This window comes from Clupea harengus, chromosome 17, assembly GCF_900700415.2.
Source record: "Clupea harengus chromosome 17, Ch_v2.0.2, whole genome shotgun sequence".
In the NCBI taxonomy this organism is placed as follows: domain Eukaryota; kingdom Metazoa; phylum Chordata; class Actinopteri; order Clupeiformes; family Clupeidae; genus Clupea; species Clupea harengus.
The window spans coordinates 7,704,586-7,723,125 of record NC_045168.1 but is presented as its reverse complement, the minus strand read 5'-3'; the positions used below and the strand labels follow the sequence as shown (position 1 = coordinate 7,723,125).

Below are 18,540 nucleotides of genomic sequence, written 5' to 3'. Positions count from 1 at the left end.
ACTATCTTCCCTTTCAGTAGCCATTTAGTCATACATCTGGTATAATAATGAACCACATGGACAGTGGTATCTAGTGATGAGGATCACACATTTAAACAGACAAATGGAGGGGGTTCTCGCCCAAAGATGGGGTTTGCCCTCTCCAGAGAGAGATTACCTAACAACCTGTCTCTGAAATCCATGGGAAGACTAATCTATGCAGCTGTAGGACCGAGGCCTCTACCACTCAAACTGAGACCATTCAAATAAGCTCAAACATGTCAAAGAAATCATTGTCCAATGCAATATCTCACTTAGCGCTCTTAAATTATTTTCCCTGTCCCTAGTTTCACCCTGGCATGGAAAAGCACAGGGAGAAAGCCAGAGAGACAGAGGATAGAGAAAAGAGTCCCAGCAGGAGGGTGGGAAGATCAACACATGGTACAGTGCAGTCCCGGAATGTGTGTTAGGGGCGCTGTCATGGCAAAAAGTGACCGGGTGCCAAAAAGAGCCCGGGTGATGTAATATTGGCTTTCGAACGACTCTTGAGTGACAGTTGCTATACCAACGCTTGCATTACGTAATCCGGACACTACGTAACCCGGGCACTTTTTGGTCAGTCTCAAGAGTCGTTCGAAAGCCATCAGCTACTTGTTAGTCACTTAATATTGTGCCTAAAACTATTAAGTATTCCGTTTTAGCTACACCTGCCGGTATCCTGTACATCAACATTTGCAGTCAATACTACTTTTTTAATCGCTATATATTGTGGCTAAACAAATTTTTACCCGGTAAATAAAGTGTTCCATTTTAGCCGTTTACATCATCATTTGCATTTTAATTGAAATTGTTTAGAGTAGAAATTCGTTTTTATAACAAGGAGAAAATATACTGATATACGGTGCTTGTTTACTTGGCTTGCTACCGTTTTAGCAAGCCAGCCAGTTAATTTGCTAACATCTTAAATAATATACGGTGCTTGTTCATCTACCTTTTTAGCAGGCCAGCCAGTTAATTTGCTCACATCTTAAATAATATACGGTACGGTGCTTGTTCATACTAGCTTGCTAGCTAAACACTAAGCAAAATAATGTGCCCCAGCTAACGGAGGAATTGCTAATCGCTAACGAGATGCTAGCGGCGAAACCAGTTGAAATGTACTTACTTTGACACTATAACAAAGTTGTGAGTCAACAACTTTCCTAACACAGTCAAACATCAAGCACATGGTTGTTTTGCTTGGTTTATTGCAGGTAAAATACAGGCAAGCTGGTCTCAGGTAGCGAAGTATAATGCGAGATGCTCTGGGGTAAATTGCGTTATTGAGGTTGTCTGACTTCCAAAAAGAGCCCGGGTGACGTAATGCTAACGTTGGTATAGCAACTGTCACTCAAGAGTCGTTCGAAAGCCAATATTACATCACCCGGGCTCTTTTTGGCACCCGGTCACTTTTTGCCATGACAGCACCATAAACCAGCACCTAACCCACACCCAATGAGTAATTACAAGTGGAAGCTGGCCATCTGTGGTTTTCCAATCCAAATATCTCTATTCTACTTTACACACATAACTGACCAATATTTAGTAGGTTCAAGAACACTTACAACTTTTAAAATAAATCACCACTTCAACATTATCCTTGCTGGGAAGTCCTAGATGTCTTGCCTCTCTGAACAGGGATCCAAACTTTAATGTAAGTACAATGAAAGAAAACATTAATCTACACAAAATGAATCACAATCATAATCACCTTGTAGAATAGGAGTAAGAGCATCCTGTACAAAAGCCCTGAAGGAAAACGAATGAAGTATCTTCAGACTTTACAAAACTATAACACAAGGGTAATACATATAGATAGCTGTGGGCACTGCAATGACTGCAAGTTGTCCAAGGCAAAGGAGGAGGTTAATACTGTAATGCTATTGAAGGAGGAGTTTCAACTGAACAGCTGAGATGAGATGACCTTGACACATGTATCATCACTTAGAACATCAGTGCTCCTCACAAGCTGTCTCCTCAATCAGACAGAGGCACTCAGCAGGAATTTCACAGGTTATCTTTGTCCTCAAGGACAATGGCAAGGAAACCATGCAGAGTAAACAAGACGGAGCAGAGAATCAGGTGTCACCATACAAGCAACCTGAGATGTCTACAACCCCCAAACATACCCTTAAGTGGGCTTCATAGTTCATCTGCTTATTCTGAATTCATTGTCATGACTTTCCCTCATATACCTCAGCTTATAGCATACAACAAGAAATAAGAAATATTAAAATAGCCAAAGAACTGAATTATATTTTTCTATGAAGAGGGTCCTTGAGTTCATTTTCATAATTATAATCATAACCATGAAATTAATAACTTTGCCATTCAATACAATTAAAATTAAAAATGTACCAAGAACATTCTGATCTGATCCTGCAACTTCCATCCAAATGTTATGACAGTTTCCTCTAAGTTATTTACAATTAACAAATAACATTTACAAGTAACCAAGTGACCAAGGTTTAAAAAAATGGTTGAAATCAAAAGTTCAAAAGGTTTAAATCCTTATCATGACACAAATCAGACGTAACAGTGTGTTGGTCAATAAAACATCCAGCCATTTCACCTGTATTATACTACAGGTACCTAACACTCTATAGGTAATTAATGGATCAAACTAAGGTACTACGTGTGAAGATGTTAATGAAAGATGTCTTAGCACTCATCAATGCTACTTGGACCTTGTTGTTTCCCTCGACCTGTTTCTTTAGCTGTCTATACTTAACCAGGTCACATTTATGTTACTTCCACTATTGTGTTACCCTTCTAAATGTAAGAGTTTAACGCAAATGGCCATTGCAAATGGTGACCTTGGACCAAAGGAGTCAATAGTGTATGATGGGTCTACACAACTGGAACAAGTTCAGTGAACTATACAAGCTGTTCTTATCAGTCAAAGGAAGGCAGCAAGCAGATATTTTACAGGGCTATCTTTGAAGTCTGAAGGCATATTAACAATACTGCACTGGCAGGATGGGACAATGTGAAGTGTGACTACCAGCTGGCAGCTGACTGACCTTGGCTTTTCCTCGGTTCGCTTCTAATAGCAGATGTTATTTATGACTATATGCAGGTCAAGAGAGAATACTGGCACCTACTGGAACACATTTCACATAAATATGTACATTGTAACATTCTATTTAGTCTTTCACCTTCACCACTTTAATCTGGCAGCTGACTGACCTTGACTATGCCTTGATTCGCTTCTCATAGTAGCTGTAATCTATGCTTGCGATTCCTTTTTAAATGTTACCATATGTGTGTGTGTGCAGCATTTCACATTATTTCCTTATTAGTTCCATACTCACTCTGTATCACGTACACCCCACATGTTATTATATGATATTATATGAAAAATGTCCAAATACAGAGGATGACCTTGTGTATTACCCAGAAGCCTACACAGAAGCCTAGTAACTCCCAGAGTGTTCATCCTGGTCCAATATCCAAAGGTGCAAAAATGCATCCCAACAGCACTACCGGTACTTGCTTAATCACTTAAAAATTCGACACACCTTTGATATCAAGTAGAGATACTTGTCAGGTACAGGCCATCCATAGAGACTGAGCATCCCTGTTTACTCACAGTGTTCTGTGTAATTCCACATCAGAGTCTCTGCCTGTAAACTTCCTGTAAATTAGTGACAGCCTAAATGTGGTTAGAGTAGGTATCCTACACGAATTTCAACTGTCCTGAAAAGATTATCACTTGCACTCAAACAATTCTCTGACACCTTATGGAGTCTCCTCAGCTCTTCTCACAGACTGATTAACACCCCAGCTTCTTAGAATGGCCTTACTTACAGGACAGGACCATGTCTTTAAGCTGTGAGTAACTGATGCCGTTAGCACACAAACTTAACCTTCAGACGTCTCCCTTCAGCACTGAGGCAACATTAATGGAAGTGGTGCAACATGCTGCCCTTCTCAATCAAAGACAGACACTCTGCAGGAATCTCACAGTGCTATCTTTCTGCTTAAGTGAGAAGACTAAGGAATCAATGATGTGTCAAGGGGACAGGGCAAATTGATGCTTTTTCATCTGATGGCAGCTGACTGACCTTAACCTTTGCTGGAACAACACAGACACCAGCTAGGCTTTGTTATAGGACAGGTTAGCACCTGTGTCTACCAGAGAACACTCATAAACAACACCTGAAGAATTTCAGAAGGAGCAATGCTCCATAAAGTTCACTTGCAGACTTACAATGTCCATCTTTTAGGGCAGAGATGCTTTACAAAAACACAAAAACATCACTGTTTTTTTAATGCAGATTGAACTTCATAACATTCTGTGTACTAACTTTCCTATAAAAGACTGATCAGTCTTACATACAAATATGGGCAATTCTTCATTCAGATTTCTTGTGAACCATGTGTGTCATCCGAGGTCCTATATTTAATCAATTGGCAACTGATGAAGTAAGGACAGCTCGGTGTAACATTTTCCTTTTATGGATTGGGGAGTTGACAGAATAATTATGGATGTCCTTTCCCACTGATGTTGTTCCCCATCACCCTCAACAAACAGACACTGAAAACTCTAAAGAAATGCATGAAAATCCTGTCAAACTAATAATAAAGAGGTACAGAATACAAAGAAATATTACGATACATGACCTTTTCATTGCTCCTTCTAAATCATCAGTACAGTAAAGGTCCAGAAGCAGTTTATTTCTTGGCAAAAACAATTATTTACTTTACCTTTAACAGTACTGAATGACCCACTTTGCCTCCTTTTATGGATTGGACCTCCTTCCCCACTGATGTTGTTCCCCATCACCCTCACCAAATATGTCCTGAAAGCTCTAAAGAAATGCATGAAAACCTGTCACAAAAATACTAAAGAGGTAGAGAATTCCAAAAAATATTATGATACATGACCTTTTCATTGTTCTAAATCCTCATTACTGTATAGGTCCAAAGACAATTGTTTACTGTACCTTTAACAGTACTGAATGACCCAATTGCCCCCACCTTTCCATTCAAACCTAACTGGGGTGCAACAGGTGTCTATTTCTGCCACGGCCCTTATAAGAGGGCCGCTTTTTGTATATATACCAGGGAGTTGTAGCTTCTCACACTCCAGGTTATCATCCCATTACCCACAGGTAAGTTAAACCAGAGTAATCAAATGATAATTTACCTAAAACTTTAAGAGCTTTAAGATCCAACAGTTCATTGTGATTCTTTGATCATTCAAATGCTAAGAATTAATAATGACATTTTAGGGCTTGATAGGTAATCTCTTTATTTTCTTTTTCATTTCAGAGTAATTGTTAGGACAGTGAACATCAAAGGTATGGTAGTTGGTTTTAAAACTTGTGTCTATACTCCCCTCGTAATACAGTATACTCAGCATTACATTAAGCTTACTTAAAATCTGAGCTCAGTATCTATACTTGATGTGTAATTTCAATGTGATTCTAAAGTATATTTAACTACATAATGAGTCATTTATGGATATTCTCTGTGTCTTGCTGTGGTTGATCTGACTTGAACTGTGCTTGTTCTATCTCCATCAACTTTACTTAAGTCTTGAATTATGCCATTTTACATTGAATTATGCCATTTTACTGTGAACTATCTGACTAATGATAAGTTGGTCATATTTACACACTTTAACAAAAGTCATGCTGTCCAGTATCCAGTCGCCAGGCTTGAGATATTTTTTGATAAAATAGCTGTGCTTGCTAGTCTATGATGTGATTTTTATATTTTATATTTAGATTTATATATTTTTACATTATCAAGGACTAAACCATGGGTGACGCGCTGATGGCAGAGTTTGGGCCGGCGGCTTCGTTTCTGAGAAAATCAGATATGGAGCGTCTGGAGGCCCAGACTCGCCCCTTTGACATTAAGAGGGCATGCTTCGTGGTGGATCCTGAGGTTGAATTTGTGAAGGGAATGGTCGTCAGCAGAGATGGGGACAAAGTCACCATTGATACTGAGTATGAGAAGGTAAACAAATCCGTTTTACTGTATTCTTTCACATTTTATTTGAACAAATCTTTTAGACTGTTTTGAGATTATTTATACGCATATGTTGTCATTTTTAGACCTAAAGACTACAAAATGCATCTATATTCATCATTATATGTAGATTTCCATGATTGTGGGCCTGTGAAAAACACAAGACTTTTGACTTCCGATGATGAATACAGATTTGTATGACTGACATATTCACTCCTTCTCAAAGACTGTCACTGTGAAAGATGTAGACTGCCACCCCCAGAATCCACCAAAGTATGACAAAATTGAGGACATGGCGATGTTAACCTTCCTGCACGAACCTGCTGTGCTGTTTAACCTCAAAGAGCGTTATGCAGCCTGGATGATCTACGTGAGTACAATGACAAGTGTGTCTTCTCAGGAGTTTCTCAGGAGATGTTAGATATGTTCAAACAAATTATGATCAATCTTATGTATCTTTGTACAGACCTACTCTGGGTTGTTCTGTGTGACTGTCAATCCCTACAAGTGGCTGCCAGTGTACAACCAGGAAGTTGTTGAGGCTTACAGAGGCAAGAAGAGGACTGAAGCTCCTCCTCACATCTTCTCAATCTCTGACAATGCCTACCAATACATGCTGTCAGGTAAAAAAGTCTTCATATATTCAAATCAAATCTGAGTGTTGTATACAAACATCAGTTAAGAAACACTTAAAAAGGATATTTCATATTTTAGGTATAATCACTACATATACGCATACAAGATATATAAAAAAACAAGATAGGAAAATAAAATGAAATTAATTTGTTTGTTTTGTTTGTCTAGACAGGGAGAATCAGTCCTGCCTCATCACGTAAGTACACTATAGTAATGATGTTTACATTTCTGAATAAAGTGCTGGTACAAAATAATAACATAAAAACTAAATTCCTTGCCCTTCTTTCTAAGTGGAGAATCTGGTGCTGGGAAGACTGTTAACACCAAGAGAGTTATTCAGTACTTTGCCAGCATTGCTGCTGTAGGTGGAGGCAAGAAGGATCCGAATGACAAAAAGGTTGTTGAATTGAGACAGTGCCTCTTCTGTGTTTAATGCAAATTCCCCATAATCATAATGGCAGTGACACTGATAGGTGTTTCTCTTCAGGGAACCCTGGAGGATCAAATCATCCAGTGTAACCCTGCTCTGGAGGCCTTTGGTAATGCAAAGACCATCAGAAATGACAACTCCTCTAGATTTGTAAGTATAACTTTGGATTGACAAACTTCACTCAAGAAATGGAAATAAAATCCTAGCAATGCACAACAATGCATTATGAAGGCTAAAAAAATTATTTCCGTGTTTTTGTCAGGGTAAATTCATCAGAATCCATTTTCATGCAACTGGCAAACTGGCCTCTGCTGACATTGAGACATGTGAGTGAACTTTAGTTCAACTACATCAAATCAAAGTCTATTATTCCCGAAATGCTGAAAAACATTTATTTCCTCATCATTTGGCAGATCTCCTGGAGAAGTCTCGGGTGACTTTCCAGCTCAAGGCTGAGAGAGATTATCACATCTTCTACCAGATCCTCTCTATGAGGAAACCAGAACTGCCGGGTTAGAATTCCAAAACTTTAACATAACATTACATCACATGTCCCTTACTGAGAAAGAAACTGATGAGAACCATATTCTTCCATTTTAGACATGCTGCTCATCACAACCAACCCCTACGACTATCAGTTCATCTCCCAAGGACAGACCACAGTAGCATCCATTGATGATGGTGATGAGCTGATGGCTACTGATGTGAGTAAAGCTGCTGTTGTCTTTAAGTTAGTCTTCTGAAAGACAGCTGGATAGAAACACATTGGAGAATTTTTCTATTTGGTTCTGATCTGTTTTCATCTGTAGGAGCCCTGCAATGTCCCTGTCCTTTTGAAGTATTACTATGTTAATAATAATAATAATACTTTAAACTTATATAGCACTTTTCTAGGTACCCAAAGACGCTGGGTGATGTTGGGGTACATATAGTTATATACACAGCTAGTGAGTGTGATTTCACCACTTACTCTATTATTTACGCTTCAGGATGCTTTTGATGTGCTGGGCTTCACTGCAGAAGAGAAGATTAGCATTTACAAGCTGACTGGTTCCATCATGCACTATGGCAACTTGAAGTTCAAGCAGAAGCAGAGAGAGGAGCAGGCAGAGGCTGATGGCACTGAGGGTATGTTATCCAAACACTGCTTCATTATGATGAAAAGCACCACCGTATCTTGACAGTCAATTTTACCTGACCACACTGAATAATAACCAAGGTTGTGAAAAAGATTGTTTTTTAGCTACTAAACATCATGATATAACTACTCCTATTGAAAGTTTAGACCGATAGCTTCCCCTAAAAAACGTGGTCACAAAATTGTATTCATAAAATGTATCAATGCATAAATGTAATACTACTGCAGTATGTAGTAATATAGTATGTGTTTCTTAAAACAGATATAGACAAGGCTTGTTATCTGATGAACTTGAACTCTGCTGAAGTCATCAAGGCCTTATGTAACCCAAGGGTCAAAGTAGGAAATGAGTGGGTCACCAAGGGACAGAGTGTCCAACAGGTAGGAGAGATGCAAGTTTTGTCAGAACTTTGTACCCTTGTCAATTAAGTATAAGTATATTGCATATATATGTATTAGGTACGTTTCCATTATTAACCACTCATTTCGAAGGTGTACTATGCCATTGGAGCCCTGTCCAAGTCAATATATGAGAAGATGTTCAACTGGATGGTAATAAGAATCAACAGCCAATTGGACACTAAACAAGCTCGCCAGTACTTCATTGGTGTGCTGGATATTGCTGGATTTGAGATCTTTGATGTGAGTTTGTAAGACAAAACAAAAATCTGGTTAAAAAAGAAACCTGATGCTATAAAAGGCCAACAACACATCTTTCTTTTTTATAGTTAAATACCTTTGAGCAACTATGCATCAACTTCACTAATGAGAAGCTGCAGCAGTTCTTCAACCACCACATGTTTGTGCTGGAGCAAGAGGAGTACAAGAAAGAGGGCATTGTGTGGGTTTTCATTGACTTCGGCATGGACTTGGCGGCGTGCATTGAACTCATCGAAAAGGTGTGTAAATCTATAGTTGTAGTATGTATAATTAACATTATTGTTAAAATGTCATTTTTAACACATTTTAAGATCTAGTTCCAGTTCCCTTCCCTAGAGCAGTACAGTAACATATTTGTTATCGAAATTAACTTAGAGTGTGCTATTAAGGAGCATGAATGTGATTTCAGACCTAGATTTATTAAGAGAAAATCACACCAACAATTATCTGATATTTCTTATGTCTGTTTATACTACAGCCCATGGGGATCATGTCCATCCTTGAAGAGGAGTGCATGTTCCCCAAGGCCAGTGATGCTACATTTAAATCCAAGCTTTATGACAACCACTTGGGCAAAAATGCCTGCTTCCAGAAGCCCAGGCTTGTCAAAGGGAGACCAGAGTCCCATTTCTCCCTGGTTCATTATGCTGGAACTGTTGATTATAACATTTGCAACTGGCTGGTGAAAAACAAGGACCCACTCAATGAGACAGTTGTGGGACTGTATCAAAAGTCATCAATGAAGATGCTGGGACAACTCTTTGTTGGATATGCTGGTTCTGATGATGGTAAGTTATTTATCCATTACAGAAAACAAAACTATTATTATATAGATGTAAAATCAAGATTGAGGAACCAGGACTGACAATCAACATAAAATCAAGCACACAAGTGCCAATTATGAAAAAAAGAGAGAACATTGGCAAAAGTTAAAACTGAGGTAGAGTCAAGGGTTTCCAATATCCAACATTTTAATAATTTCAGTCCACATACAAATAAGGGTCATCGGGAATCTAATCCAACCTCAACCCCAAGCTGTAGTCTGTATTCAATTACGGACATTTATACTTTTTCTGCAGAGGCTGCAAAGGGCAAGGAAGCTGGTAAGAAGAAGAAAGGTGCTTCCTTCCAGACTGTGTCCGCTCTCCATAGGGTCAGTATGACTTACTAGTTCATGTATGATGTTTCTGTTCATTATGCATTGTACACAGGGTCAGTGATTACTGTTTTATTATCATAGTTCTAAACCTGTGAAAGACATACTCATGCTGTTCTGAACTCTCATTAAGTAAATAATAATAATAACAAAATATCTTACAACAGGAGAACTTGAACAAGCTGATGACCAACTTGAGGTCGACTCACCCCCACTTTGTGCGCTGCATCATCCCCAATGAGACCAAGACTCCTGGGGCCATGGAGAATCCTTTGGTCATGCACCAGCTGCGCTGTAACGGTGTGCTGGAAGGCATCAGGATCTGCAGAAAGGGCTTCCCCAACAGGATCCAGTATCCAGACTTCAAACAGAGGTAAAATCTGTAAATGTTTTGTCCTGACTAGTATATGATATTATTAAGAGGACATATCAAACAGACCATTTAACTATTTTTCAGATACCGTATCCTGAATCCTGCTGCTATCCCTGAGGGACAGTTCATGGACAGCAGGAAGGGGGCAGAGAAACTGCTGGGATCTCTAGATATTGACCATGAACAGTACAGATTTGGACACACTAAGGTGTTTCATTGTATAATGTTCCTATACACACCTTCAATATTAAATTAGCACGTTTTGTTAAGCCTAATGAAACTCTAAACGCCCAAGCGGTTGATTTTAAGGTGTTCTTCAAAGCCGGTCTCCTGGGTGCCCTTGAGGAGCTGAGAGACGACAGGCTCACTATCATCATGACTGGTATCCAATCAAATGGTCGCAGTAAACTGGCAAGAGTTGAATTCCAGAAGATTGTTGACCGCAGGTAAATTGGTTTACTAATTAAATGGGGGGGGGGGGGGTCATATTACCGAAGTGTCCACTTCTAGAAAATATCATATAATGCATTTGTTTTTCTACATATGTTGTTTTTCTATATATGACTGCATGTAAACATTATTGCAAAAATTGGAAAAAATATAATATGACATGATAGTGGGGACAAAAACCCTCATGGTTCTTGGAATTTATTATGGTTGATTTAAAACAAATATTGCCTAACTGATGGCTCAAATAGGAATAAATGTTCTAAGAACATACTGTATCATTAAGTTAGCTGACACCATACAGTGTGTTAAAGGGGCAAACAAAAGGACATTTCCACAGAATGACCTTGGTCCTTATTCACAAAGCACCTTAAAGCTAAAAGAAGCTCCTAACTTGTCGATATAGAAGAAATTCCCCAAAAGAATGGCCATGTCAATATCTACTTTGGGACTCCAACTTTCTTAGAGTAATTCACAAAGCCCCTTAGCACTAATAGTAGCACCTAACCCTGGGAGAACTAAGAAGCAGTCAAGAGGACTCATAACTCACTAAGACCAACTCCTAGAAGATAGTCGGTTGGGTAGCGTATTCCGTTATTACTGATGAATTCATCTTTCTTTGCAATACGCCCTAAAGCGCATGCCTAATCACCAGCACAGACCTGTCACTCATCAATCAATAACCAAGGTCATTGAAAGCAAGCCCATGACTTGACGTCAGCCAGCTTTGGGAATAGGATTTTTAGAGAGAACTTTCAGTTAGAAACGTTAAGTGTAACTTAGGAGTACTCTCAGTGGTAAGATCAAATGCTTTGTTAATACGCGTCCTGAAGTTTGTTTTAATGAAAAAAATGTAATCGTCATAAGACTTTCATTATCAATGTGTGATGTTGGGAATTCATTTGGAGAAAATATTTGCAATATATAAGATTTAAGATCAACTCCCTTTGCTTGATCACACAGCAGGGAATCACTCTTAACCATCTTCCAACACATTTCTTCACAATGCAGACAGAGCCTTTTAAATTGAAAAGTGTTGCATTCAGCATTCAGTTCCCAAGAAGCTCTCCTTCTTATCAAGTATGAAATGTATGTGGAGAATTTGACATTTCTTTTTTTGGCTAAATGGCCTTTCCTTTCCTTCCAGTTTTATTGTACAAAAATAAATGTTGTGATTCATGTGAACAGAGAATTGCTGAAATTGCTGATGCTAAAGTCAATGCACACTCAAAAACTACTATAAATACAGTATATGGATACAAAGGTTGAGCCGATGGTAAACTTGAATGTGAACATGTGCTACATGTTGTACGGGAGCTACAATTCACCAAAATATGCCTATCACATTTCTTCCTGCGCTCAGATGAGAGAATGGCCATATAATGACAATAACTCAAATCAACCCTATTCTGTTACAATCTCCTGTTTGTTGCACACACGATATGACTTTTTTTCCCTTCAAAATGTTAAGGGATGCCCTACTCGTGATTCAGTGGAATGTCCGTGCATTCATGGGTGTCAAGAATTGGCCCTGGATGAAGATGTACTTCAAGATCAAGCCCCTGTTGAAATCAGCTGAATCTGAGAAAGAAATGGCCAACATGAAGGACGAATTCCTGAAACTGAAGGAGGCCTATGCTAAATCTGAGGCTCGTAGGAAAGAGCTGGAAGAGAAAATGGTTTCTATTCTCCAAGAGAAGAATGACCTGCAACTTACAGTTCAGACTGTGAGTAAAGCTTATATTCAGTGTTTATAACAATTGCTTTAAACGATACATTTGTTTGACATATAGATGAAGGAAATATTTGTAAAATGAGCATTAAGCTGCCATGGCCATTTTCACCTACAGCAATCAATTACTCTTCACAGGAACAAGATAGTCTTTGTGATGCTGAGGAACGTTGTGAGGGTCTGATCAAGAGCAAGATCCAGCTTGAGGCCAAAAGCAAAGAGCTGACTGAGAGACTGGAAGATGAGGAAGAGATGAATGCAGAGCTGACTGCTAAGAAGAGGAAGTTGGAGGATGAGTGCTCTGAGCTCAAGAAGGACATTGATGATCTGGAGCTAACACTGGCTAAAGTGGAGAAAGAGAAACATGCCACTGAGAATAAGGTCAGTGCATGTGAAATAGGTGCAAGGTGATGGTAAGGGAACTCCCTATGCTAAGATGTTTTCATTCCTTCTATTCATTTAGGTTAAAAACCTGACTGAGGAGATGGCAGCTCTTGATGAAATCATTGCCAAGCTGACCAAAGAGAAGAAAGCTCTACAGGAGGCTCATCAGCAAACGCTGGATGACCTTCAGAGTGAGGAGGACAAAGTCAACACTCTGACTAAGGCCAAAGCCAAGCTGGAGCAGCAAGTTGATGATGTGTGTGTCTAGTTATCACCTTATTCAAATATTTGTTTATTGCAGTGGTGTCTAAAAAATGAAAAACAAATTCCTGTCCTACTCTTTTTCAGCTTGAGGGCTCCCTGGAACAGGAAAAGAAGCTAAGGATGGATCTGGAGAGAGCTAAGAGGAAGCTTGAGGGTGACTTAAAGTTGACCCAGGAAAATGTGATGGACCTAGAGAATGATAAACAGCAGCTAGAGGAAAGGATGAAAAAGTATGTTTTCTGGATGACACATGAGACAAAACCAAAACCATTTTATTTCATTAATAAATATTCCAAAAAACAAACTATTATGATTACTGTAAAGACAATGAAATCTGTTCTTTTTTACCACAGGAAAGACTTTGATATGAGCCAGCTTACCAGCAAGATTGAAGATGAGCAAGCTATGGGAGCACAGCTCCAAAAGAAACTGAAGGAACTTCAGGTACAGAGGAAACAATTAGTATAAAAACTGAGTATACAATAGGACATTTAATTTGAACCGATACATGTTTTCTTGAAAAAAGGCCAGAATTGAGGAGCTAGAAGAGGAGCTGGAGGCTGAGAGAGCTGCCAGGGCCAAAGTGGAGAAGCAGCGGGCAGACTTGTCCAGAGAGCTGGAGGAGATCAGTGAGAGGCTGGAGGAGGCTGGAGGTGCCACTGCTGCCCAGATTGAGATGAACAAGAAGAGGGAGGCTGAGTTCCAGAAGTTGCGCAGAGACCTTGAAGAGTCTACTCTGCAGCATGAGGCCACCGCTGCCACACTGAGGAAGAAGCAGGCAGACAGTGTAGCTGACCTTGGCGAACAGATTGACAACCTTCAGAGAGTGAAACAAAAGCTTGAGAAGGAGAAGAGTGAACTCCGTCTGGAGCTGGATGATGTTGTCTCCAACATGGAGCAGGTTTCCAAAGCCAAGGTAAAGTATGAAAACTTTCATGAACAATAGTGTTTACATATCAAGACTCCAGATGTTTTTGACCTTTCTATTTTCATGAACAATTTTCTTTTTTCAGGGAAACTTGGAGAAAATGTGCAGGACCTTGGAGGATCAGATGACTGAATATAGGACAAAGTATGAAGAAGCCCAGCGCGGCATCAATGATTTTTCTATGCAGAAAGCTAAGCTTCAAACTGAAAATGGTACATAACAGTTACACTGACATAACATGTTTAAACATTAACACTCTCATGACAAGCTATCATGACTAACTATCATGTCTCAATCAAACAGGGGAGCTTTCCCGGCAACTTGAAGAGAAGGATTCTCTTGTCTCTCAGCTAACTAGAGGCAAACAATCCTACACTCAACAGGTTGAAGACCTTAAAAGACAACTGGAGGAAGAAATCAAGGTGTTTAGAAAACATACTATAACATGAATTACATGAATGATGAACATACTGTTACAGCATAATTTAAGGTAAATATGAATGTATTCATTTCTACTGTTGAAAAAATGTATTGTTAAATGATTGGCTACTTCTATGATACATTTTTCCCAGGCTAAGAATGCGCTAGCCCATGCAGTGCAGTCTGCTCGCCATGATGCTGACCTCCTAAGGGAGCAGTTTGAGGAGGAGCAGGAGGCCAAGGCTGAGCTGCAGCGCAGTCTCTCCAAGGCCAACTCTGAGGTGGCTCAGTGGAGAACCAAGTACGAGACTGATGCTGTCCAAAGGACTGAGGAGCTGGAAGATGCCAAGTAAGGCCCCCTGACCTGACGCTGTATGAACTGTTTAATATCAAAGACTAAACATGGCTAGTACCATCATAATGCACACTTTCGATCTATTCTTACTCAGGAAAAAGCTGGCTCAGCGTCTGCAAGATGCAGAGGAAGCTGTGGAGGCTGTTAATGCTAAATGCTCCTCCCTGGAGAAAACTAAGCATAGACTACAGAATGAGATTGAAGATCTCATGGTAGATGTGGAGAGATCCAATGCTGCTGCTGCTGCCCTGGACAAGAAGCAAAGAAACTTTGACAAGGTAACTAACCCATTTCTCCTAACTTCCAACACTTCATGTAATATCGCATGAAAACTCATGCTCCATATTTCAATTTGATCAGGTCCTAGCGGAGTGGAAGCAGAAGTATGAAGAAGCTCAGACTGAGCTGGAGAGCTCCCAGAAAGAGGCCAGATCTCTTGGCACTGAGCTCTTCAAACTCAAGAACTCCTATGAGGAATCTCTGGATCACCTGGAGACCATGAAGAGGGAGAACAAAAACCTCCAAGGTCTGTAAAGACAAGAAATCACAGCCATGTGCATGAACAGTGATGTATTTGAACATATGTGAACACAGTTTTGTTTACCCCATAGAGGAAATATCTGATATCACTGAGCAACTTGGTGAGACTGGCAAGAGCATTCATGAACTTGAAAAGGTCAGGAAGCAACTTGAGCAAGAAAAGGCAGAGATTCAAACTGCTTTAGAGGAGGCAGAGGTATGTTAAAAATAAAAATAAATGGTCAGTAATACTGGGACTGTTTCTTAGAATTGCTAAGGAATGTTCTATGTGTATATAATAATGTGCTTATATATTTCAACAGGGTACTCTAGAGCATGAGGAGGGTAAGATCCTTAGAGCTCAGCTGGAGTTTAACCAGGTCAAAGCTGATATTGAACGTAAACTTACTGAGAAGGATGAGGAGATGGAGCAGGCCAAGAGGAATCAGCAGAGAGTGGTGGATACCCTGCAGAGCTCCCTGGAGTCTGAGACTCGCAGCAGGAATGAGGCTCTCAGGCTGAAGAAGAAAATGGAGGGAGACCTCAATGAGATGGAGATCCAACTCAGCCAGGCCAACAGGCAGGCATCTGAGGCCCAAAAGCAGCTCAAGGGTCTCCACGGGCATCTAAAGGTTAAAAAGCAGTATATAACGTCGGTCATAACTGTAGATGCAAATATGTCCATGTACATTTACGATTTCTAAAATGTATCCATTGTAGGACTCTCAGCTTCATCTGGATGAAGCTGTCCGTGCTAACGATGATCTCAAAGAGAACACTGCAATTGTGGAGAGACGCAACAATCTACTGCAGGCTGAACTGGATGAGCTGAGGTCCCTGGTGGAGCAGACTGAGAGAGGCCGGAAACTGGCTGAACAGGAGCTGCTGGACGTCAGCGAGAGGGTGCAGCTGCTGCACTCTCAGGTAAAATCCAAAACATGGTGGTTCTTCTGACTAATTCATAATGCCACACAGACTATCATGAACATTTTTGTCTTCCCACATAGAACACCAGCTTGCTGAACCAGAAAAAGAAGCTGGAGGCTGATACATCTCAGCTGCAGAATGAAGTAGAGGAGGCTGTGCAGGAGTGCAGGAATGCTGAGGAAAAAGCCAAGAAGGCCATCACTGATGCTGCCATGATGGCAGAGGAGCTGAAGAAGGAGCAGGACACCAGTGCTCACATGGAGCGCATGAAGAAGAACATGGAGCAGACCATCAAGGACCTGCAGCACCGTCTGGATGAAGCTGAGCAGATCGCCATGAAGGGTGGCAAGAAGCAGATCCAGAAGCTAGAGTCCAGGGTGATTGCTCTATTTTACTGATTTGAGATCAAGCCTTGTTCAGTAAGGATATCTTTTCATAATATAGTTTTGACGTTTGGTTCATGTGTCTACATAGATGAGGGAGCTTGAAAATGAGGTTGAGATTGAACAACGGAAGGCCACTGATTCTGTCAAGGGGATCCGCAAATATGAGAGACGCATCAAGGAGCTCACCTACCAGGTAAGTTTTATTTCATAAAATGTCTGGAAAAATGTCTTGGTGTGTCTCTCCCTCACATCACATAGATAAACAGTAATACAAAGTGAAGTGTACTAACCTCTTCCTTTACAGACTGAAGAAGACAAGAAGAATCTGCATCGTCTCCAGGATCTAGTGGACAAACTGCAGATGAAGGTCAAGTCCTACAAGAGAACATCAGAAGAGGCTGTAAGTTTCCCATAATTCCCACTAATTTCATTCATACATACAGGGATCTTTTACCTAATTCCGTGACTAATTATGTTTTTCAGGAGGAACTGGCCAACGGCAGCTTGGGCAAGTTCCGCAAGCTACAGCATGAGCTGGATGAGGCTGAGGAGAGAGCTGATATTGCTGAGTCTCAGGTCAACAAGATGAGAACCAAGAGCCGTGATGCAGGTGGCAAGGTAAATTTACACACTAACATAAAATCTACTATCAATGTTTTTCATGGTAAAAATCAATTTATATTGCACGGCAAGTATCTGCTTACAAAGCACATGGGTCTATGGTTAACACTAGAATGGCCAAGCAATTCACACCACCTAGAACAACAGAGTCTGTCTGTTTTGAGTTTGCATGTAAATCTTCAGTGATCATGGCCATCAGCATGCAAGCAAAGTAAAGCCATCAAAGTCTACAAAACCCAAATTAGGTTTTTTACGACACTGTCAAATCATGTGATCATGAGATTTATTTCTATATAAACTGTAAAATCAGTTCTGAAGTCTCATTATTTATAGGACATTAAAGTCCTTAACAGTACTTAAATAAGCCTTTCTGATGTTAGAGATGGCAAAAAAATCATTCATTAATCAATGATGACCCCTCGGCCAATAATGCGAAAGCTCTCACTCTAACCTGAGGCATAACCTTTTATCTGACAAGAGAAATCACATATCTATGTTCTTGCTACCAGCAGCTTTTCAGCCAATCACAACCAAAACTAGTGGGCAGCAATTCACCTTGATAACCTGTTTGTCCGATTAAGATACATATTTGTTGAACAGTACATTTTTTGTTTGATATTTATATATTTTCTTTCCCTTGCAGAAAGGTCCTGTTGAAGAGTGAAGCTCTGACTTGGACCTTTCCAAAGAGCATGCCTGCCTTACAGTGATTCAGTTGTCCTTTTAGCGGTGCTGTGTTATGGTAGATTTAATAAAATGCGTGTCAAAAATATCAATCTGGTTGTCATATTTCAGTGTATGCTACCACCTGATTAGTTATTGAAGAAAATCCATCAAATAATACATTTTTGCTTCAAAGCAAGCTAAATTAACTATAAAAGCAAGCAGATAATGAGCCAGCGGAAGGCAGTTGGCACATTGGTAGAAGTATGTATCCAAAAGCTTGTTTTTGAAAAATGTAAAAATGCATTATGTACATGTTACTAACAGAACTGTGAATTTTGATGAAGGCCAGTCAGTTGCATTTGTGTGTGGGAATATATTGTTGGTGTGCAAGGATGAGAAGTTGGAGAGGCTGGACTAACTAACTTGGGGACTGAACAAAGTTGCCCCGAAAATCTCAGAAAATCACAGAAGAATCGTTACTTTCAACATAACTTATAA

At 39.9% G+C, this 18,540-nt stretch overlaps 1 protein-coding gene across 1 annotated transcript; it reads left to right on the top strand.

Moving 5' to 3' along the window:
- The first annotated feature begins 5,305 nt into the window (after positions 1 to 5,305).
- On the top strand, positions 5,306 to 18,128 carry LOC105889285 (myosin-7-like). Its single transcript, XM_031584059.2, has 38 exons — positions 5,306 to 5,324; positions 5,779 to 5,988; positions 6,227 to 6,370; positions 6,467 to 6,623; positions 6,805 to 6,832; positions 6,928 to 7,033; positions 7,124 to 7,216; positions 7,329 to 7,392; positions 7,480 to 7,578; positions 7,667 to 7,770; positions 8,056 to 8,194; positions 8,467 to 8,585; positions 8,697 to 8,846; positions 8,933 to 9,103; positions 9,343 to 9,652; positions 9,944 to 10,017; positions 10,188 to 10,393; positions 10,478 to 10,601; positions 10,703 to 10,839; positions 12,312 to 12,567; positions 12,711 to 12,953; positions 13,036 to 13,212; positions 13,305 to 13,450; positions 13,574 to 13,664; positions 13,747 to 14,136; positions 14,234 to 14,360; positions 14,452 to 14,570; positions 14,721 to 14,917; positions 15,018 to 15,201; positions 15,284 to 15,449; positions 15,535 to 15,659; positions 15,766 to 16,074; positions 16,163 to 16,366; positions 16,450 to 16,746; positions 16,844 to 16,948; positions 17,060 to 17,155; positions 17,239 to 17,373; positions 18,020 to 18,128. The coding sequence occupies exons 2-38, from the start codon at positions 5,788 to 5,790 to the stop codon at positions 18,038 to 18,040; spliced, it is 5,814 nt and encodes a 1,937-aa protein (XP_031439919.1). The 5' UTR covers positions 5,306 to 5,324; positions 5,779 to 5,787; the 3' UTR covers positions 18,041 to 18,128.
- Positions 18,129 to 18,540: the final 412 nt, after the last annotated feature.

Coding starts and splice junctions, on each gene's coding strand:
- LOC105889285 (XM_031584059.2), top strand. CDS start 5,788: ATGGGTGACGCGCTGATGGCAGAGTTTGGGCCGGCGGCTTCGTTTCTG. Junction 8,586..8,696: donor AGGGACAGAGTGTCCAACAG/GTAGGAGAGATG, acceptor CTCATTTCGAAG/GTGTACTATGCCATTGGAGC. Junction 15,202..15,283: donor AGCAAAGAAACTTTGACAAG/GTAACTAACCCA, acceptor CAATTTGATCAG/GTCCTAGCGGAGTGGAAGCA.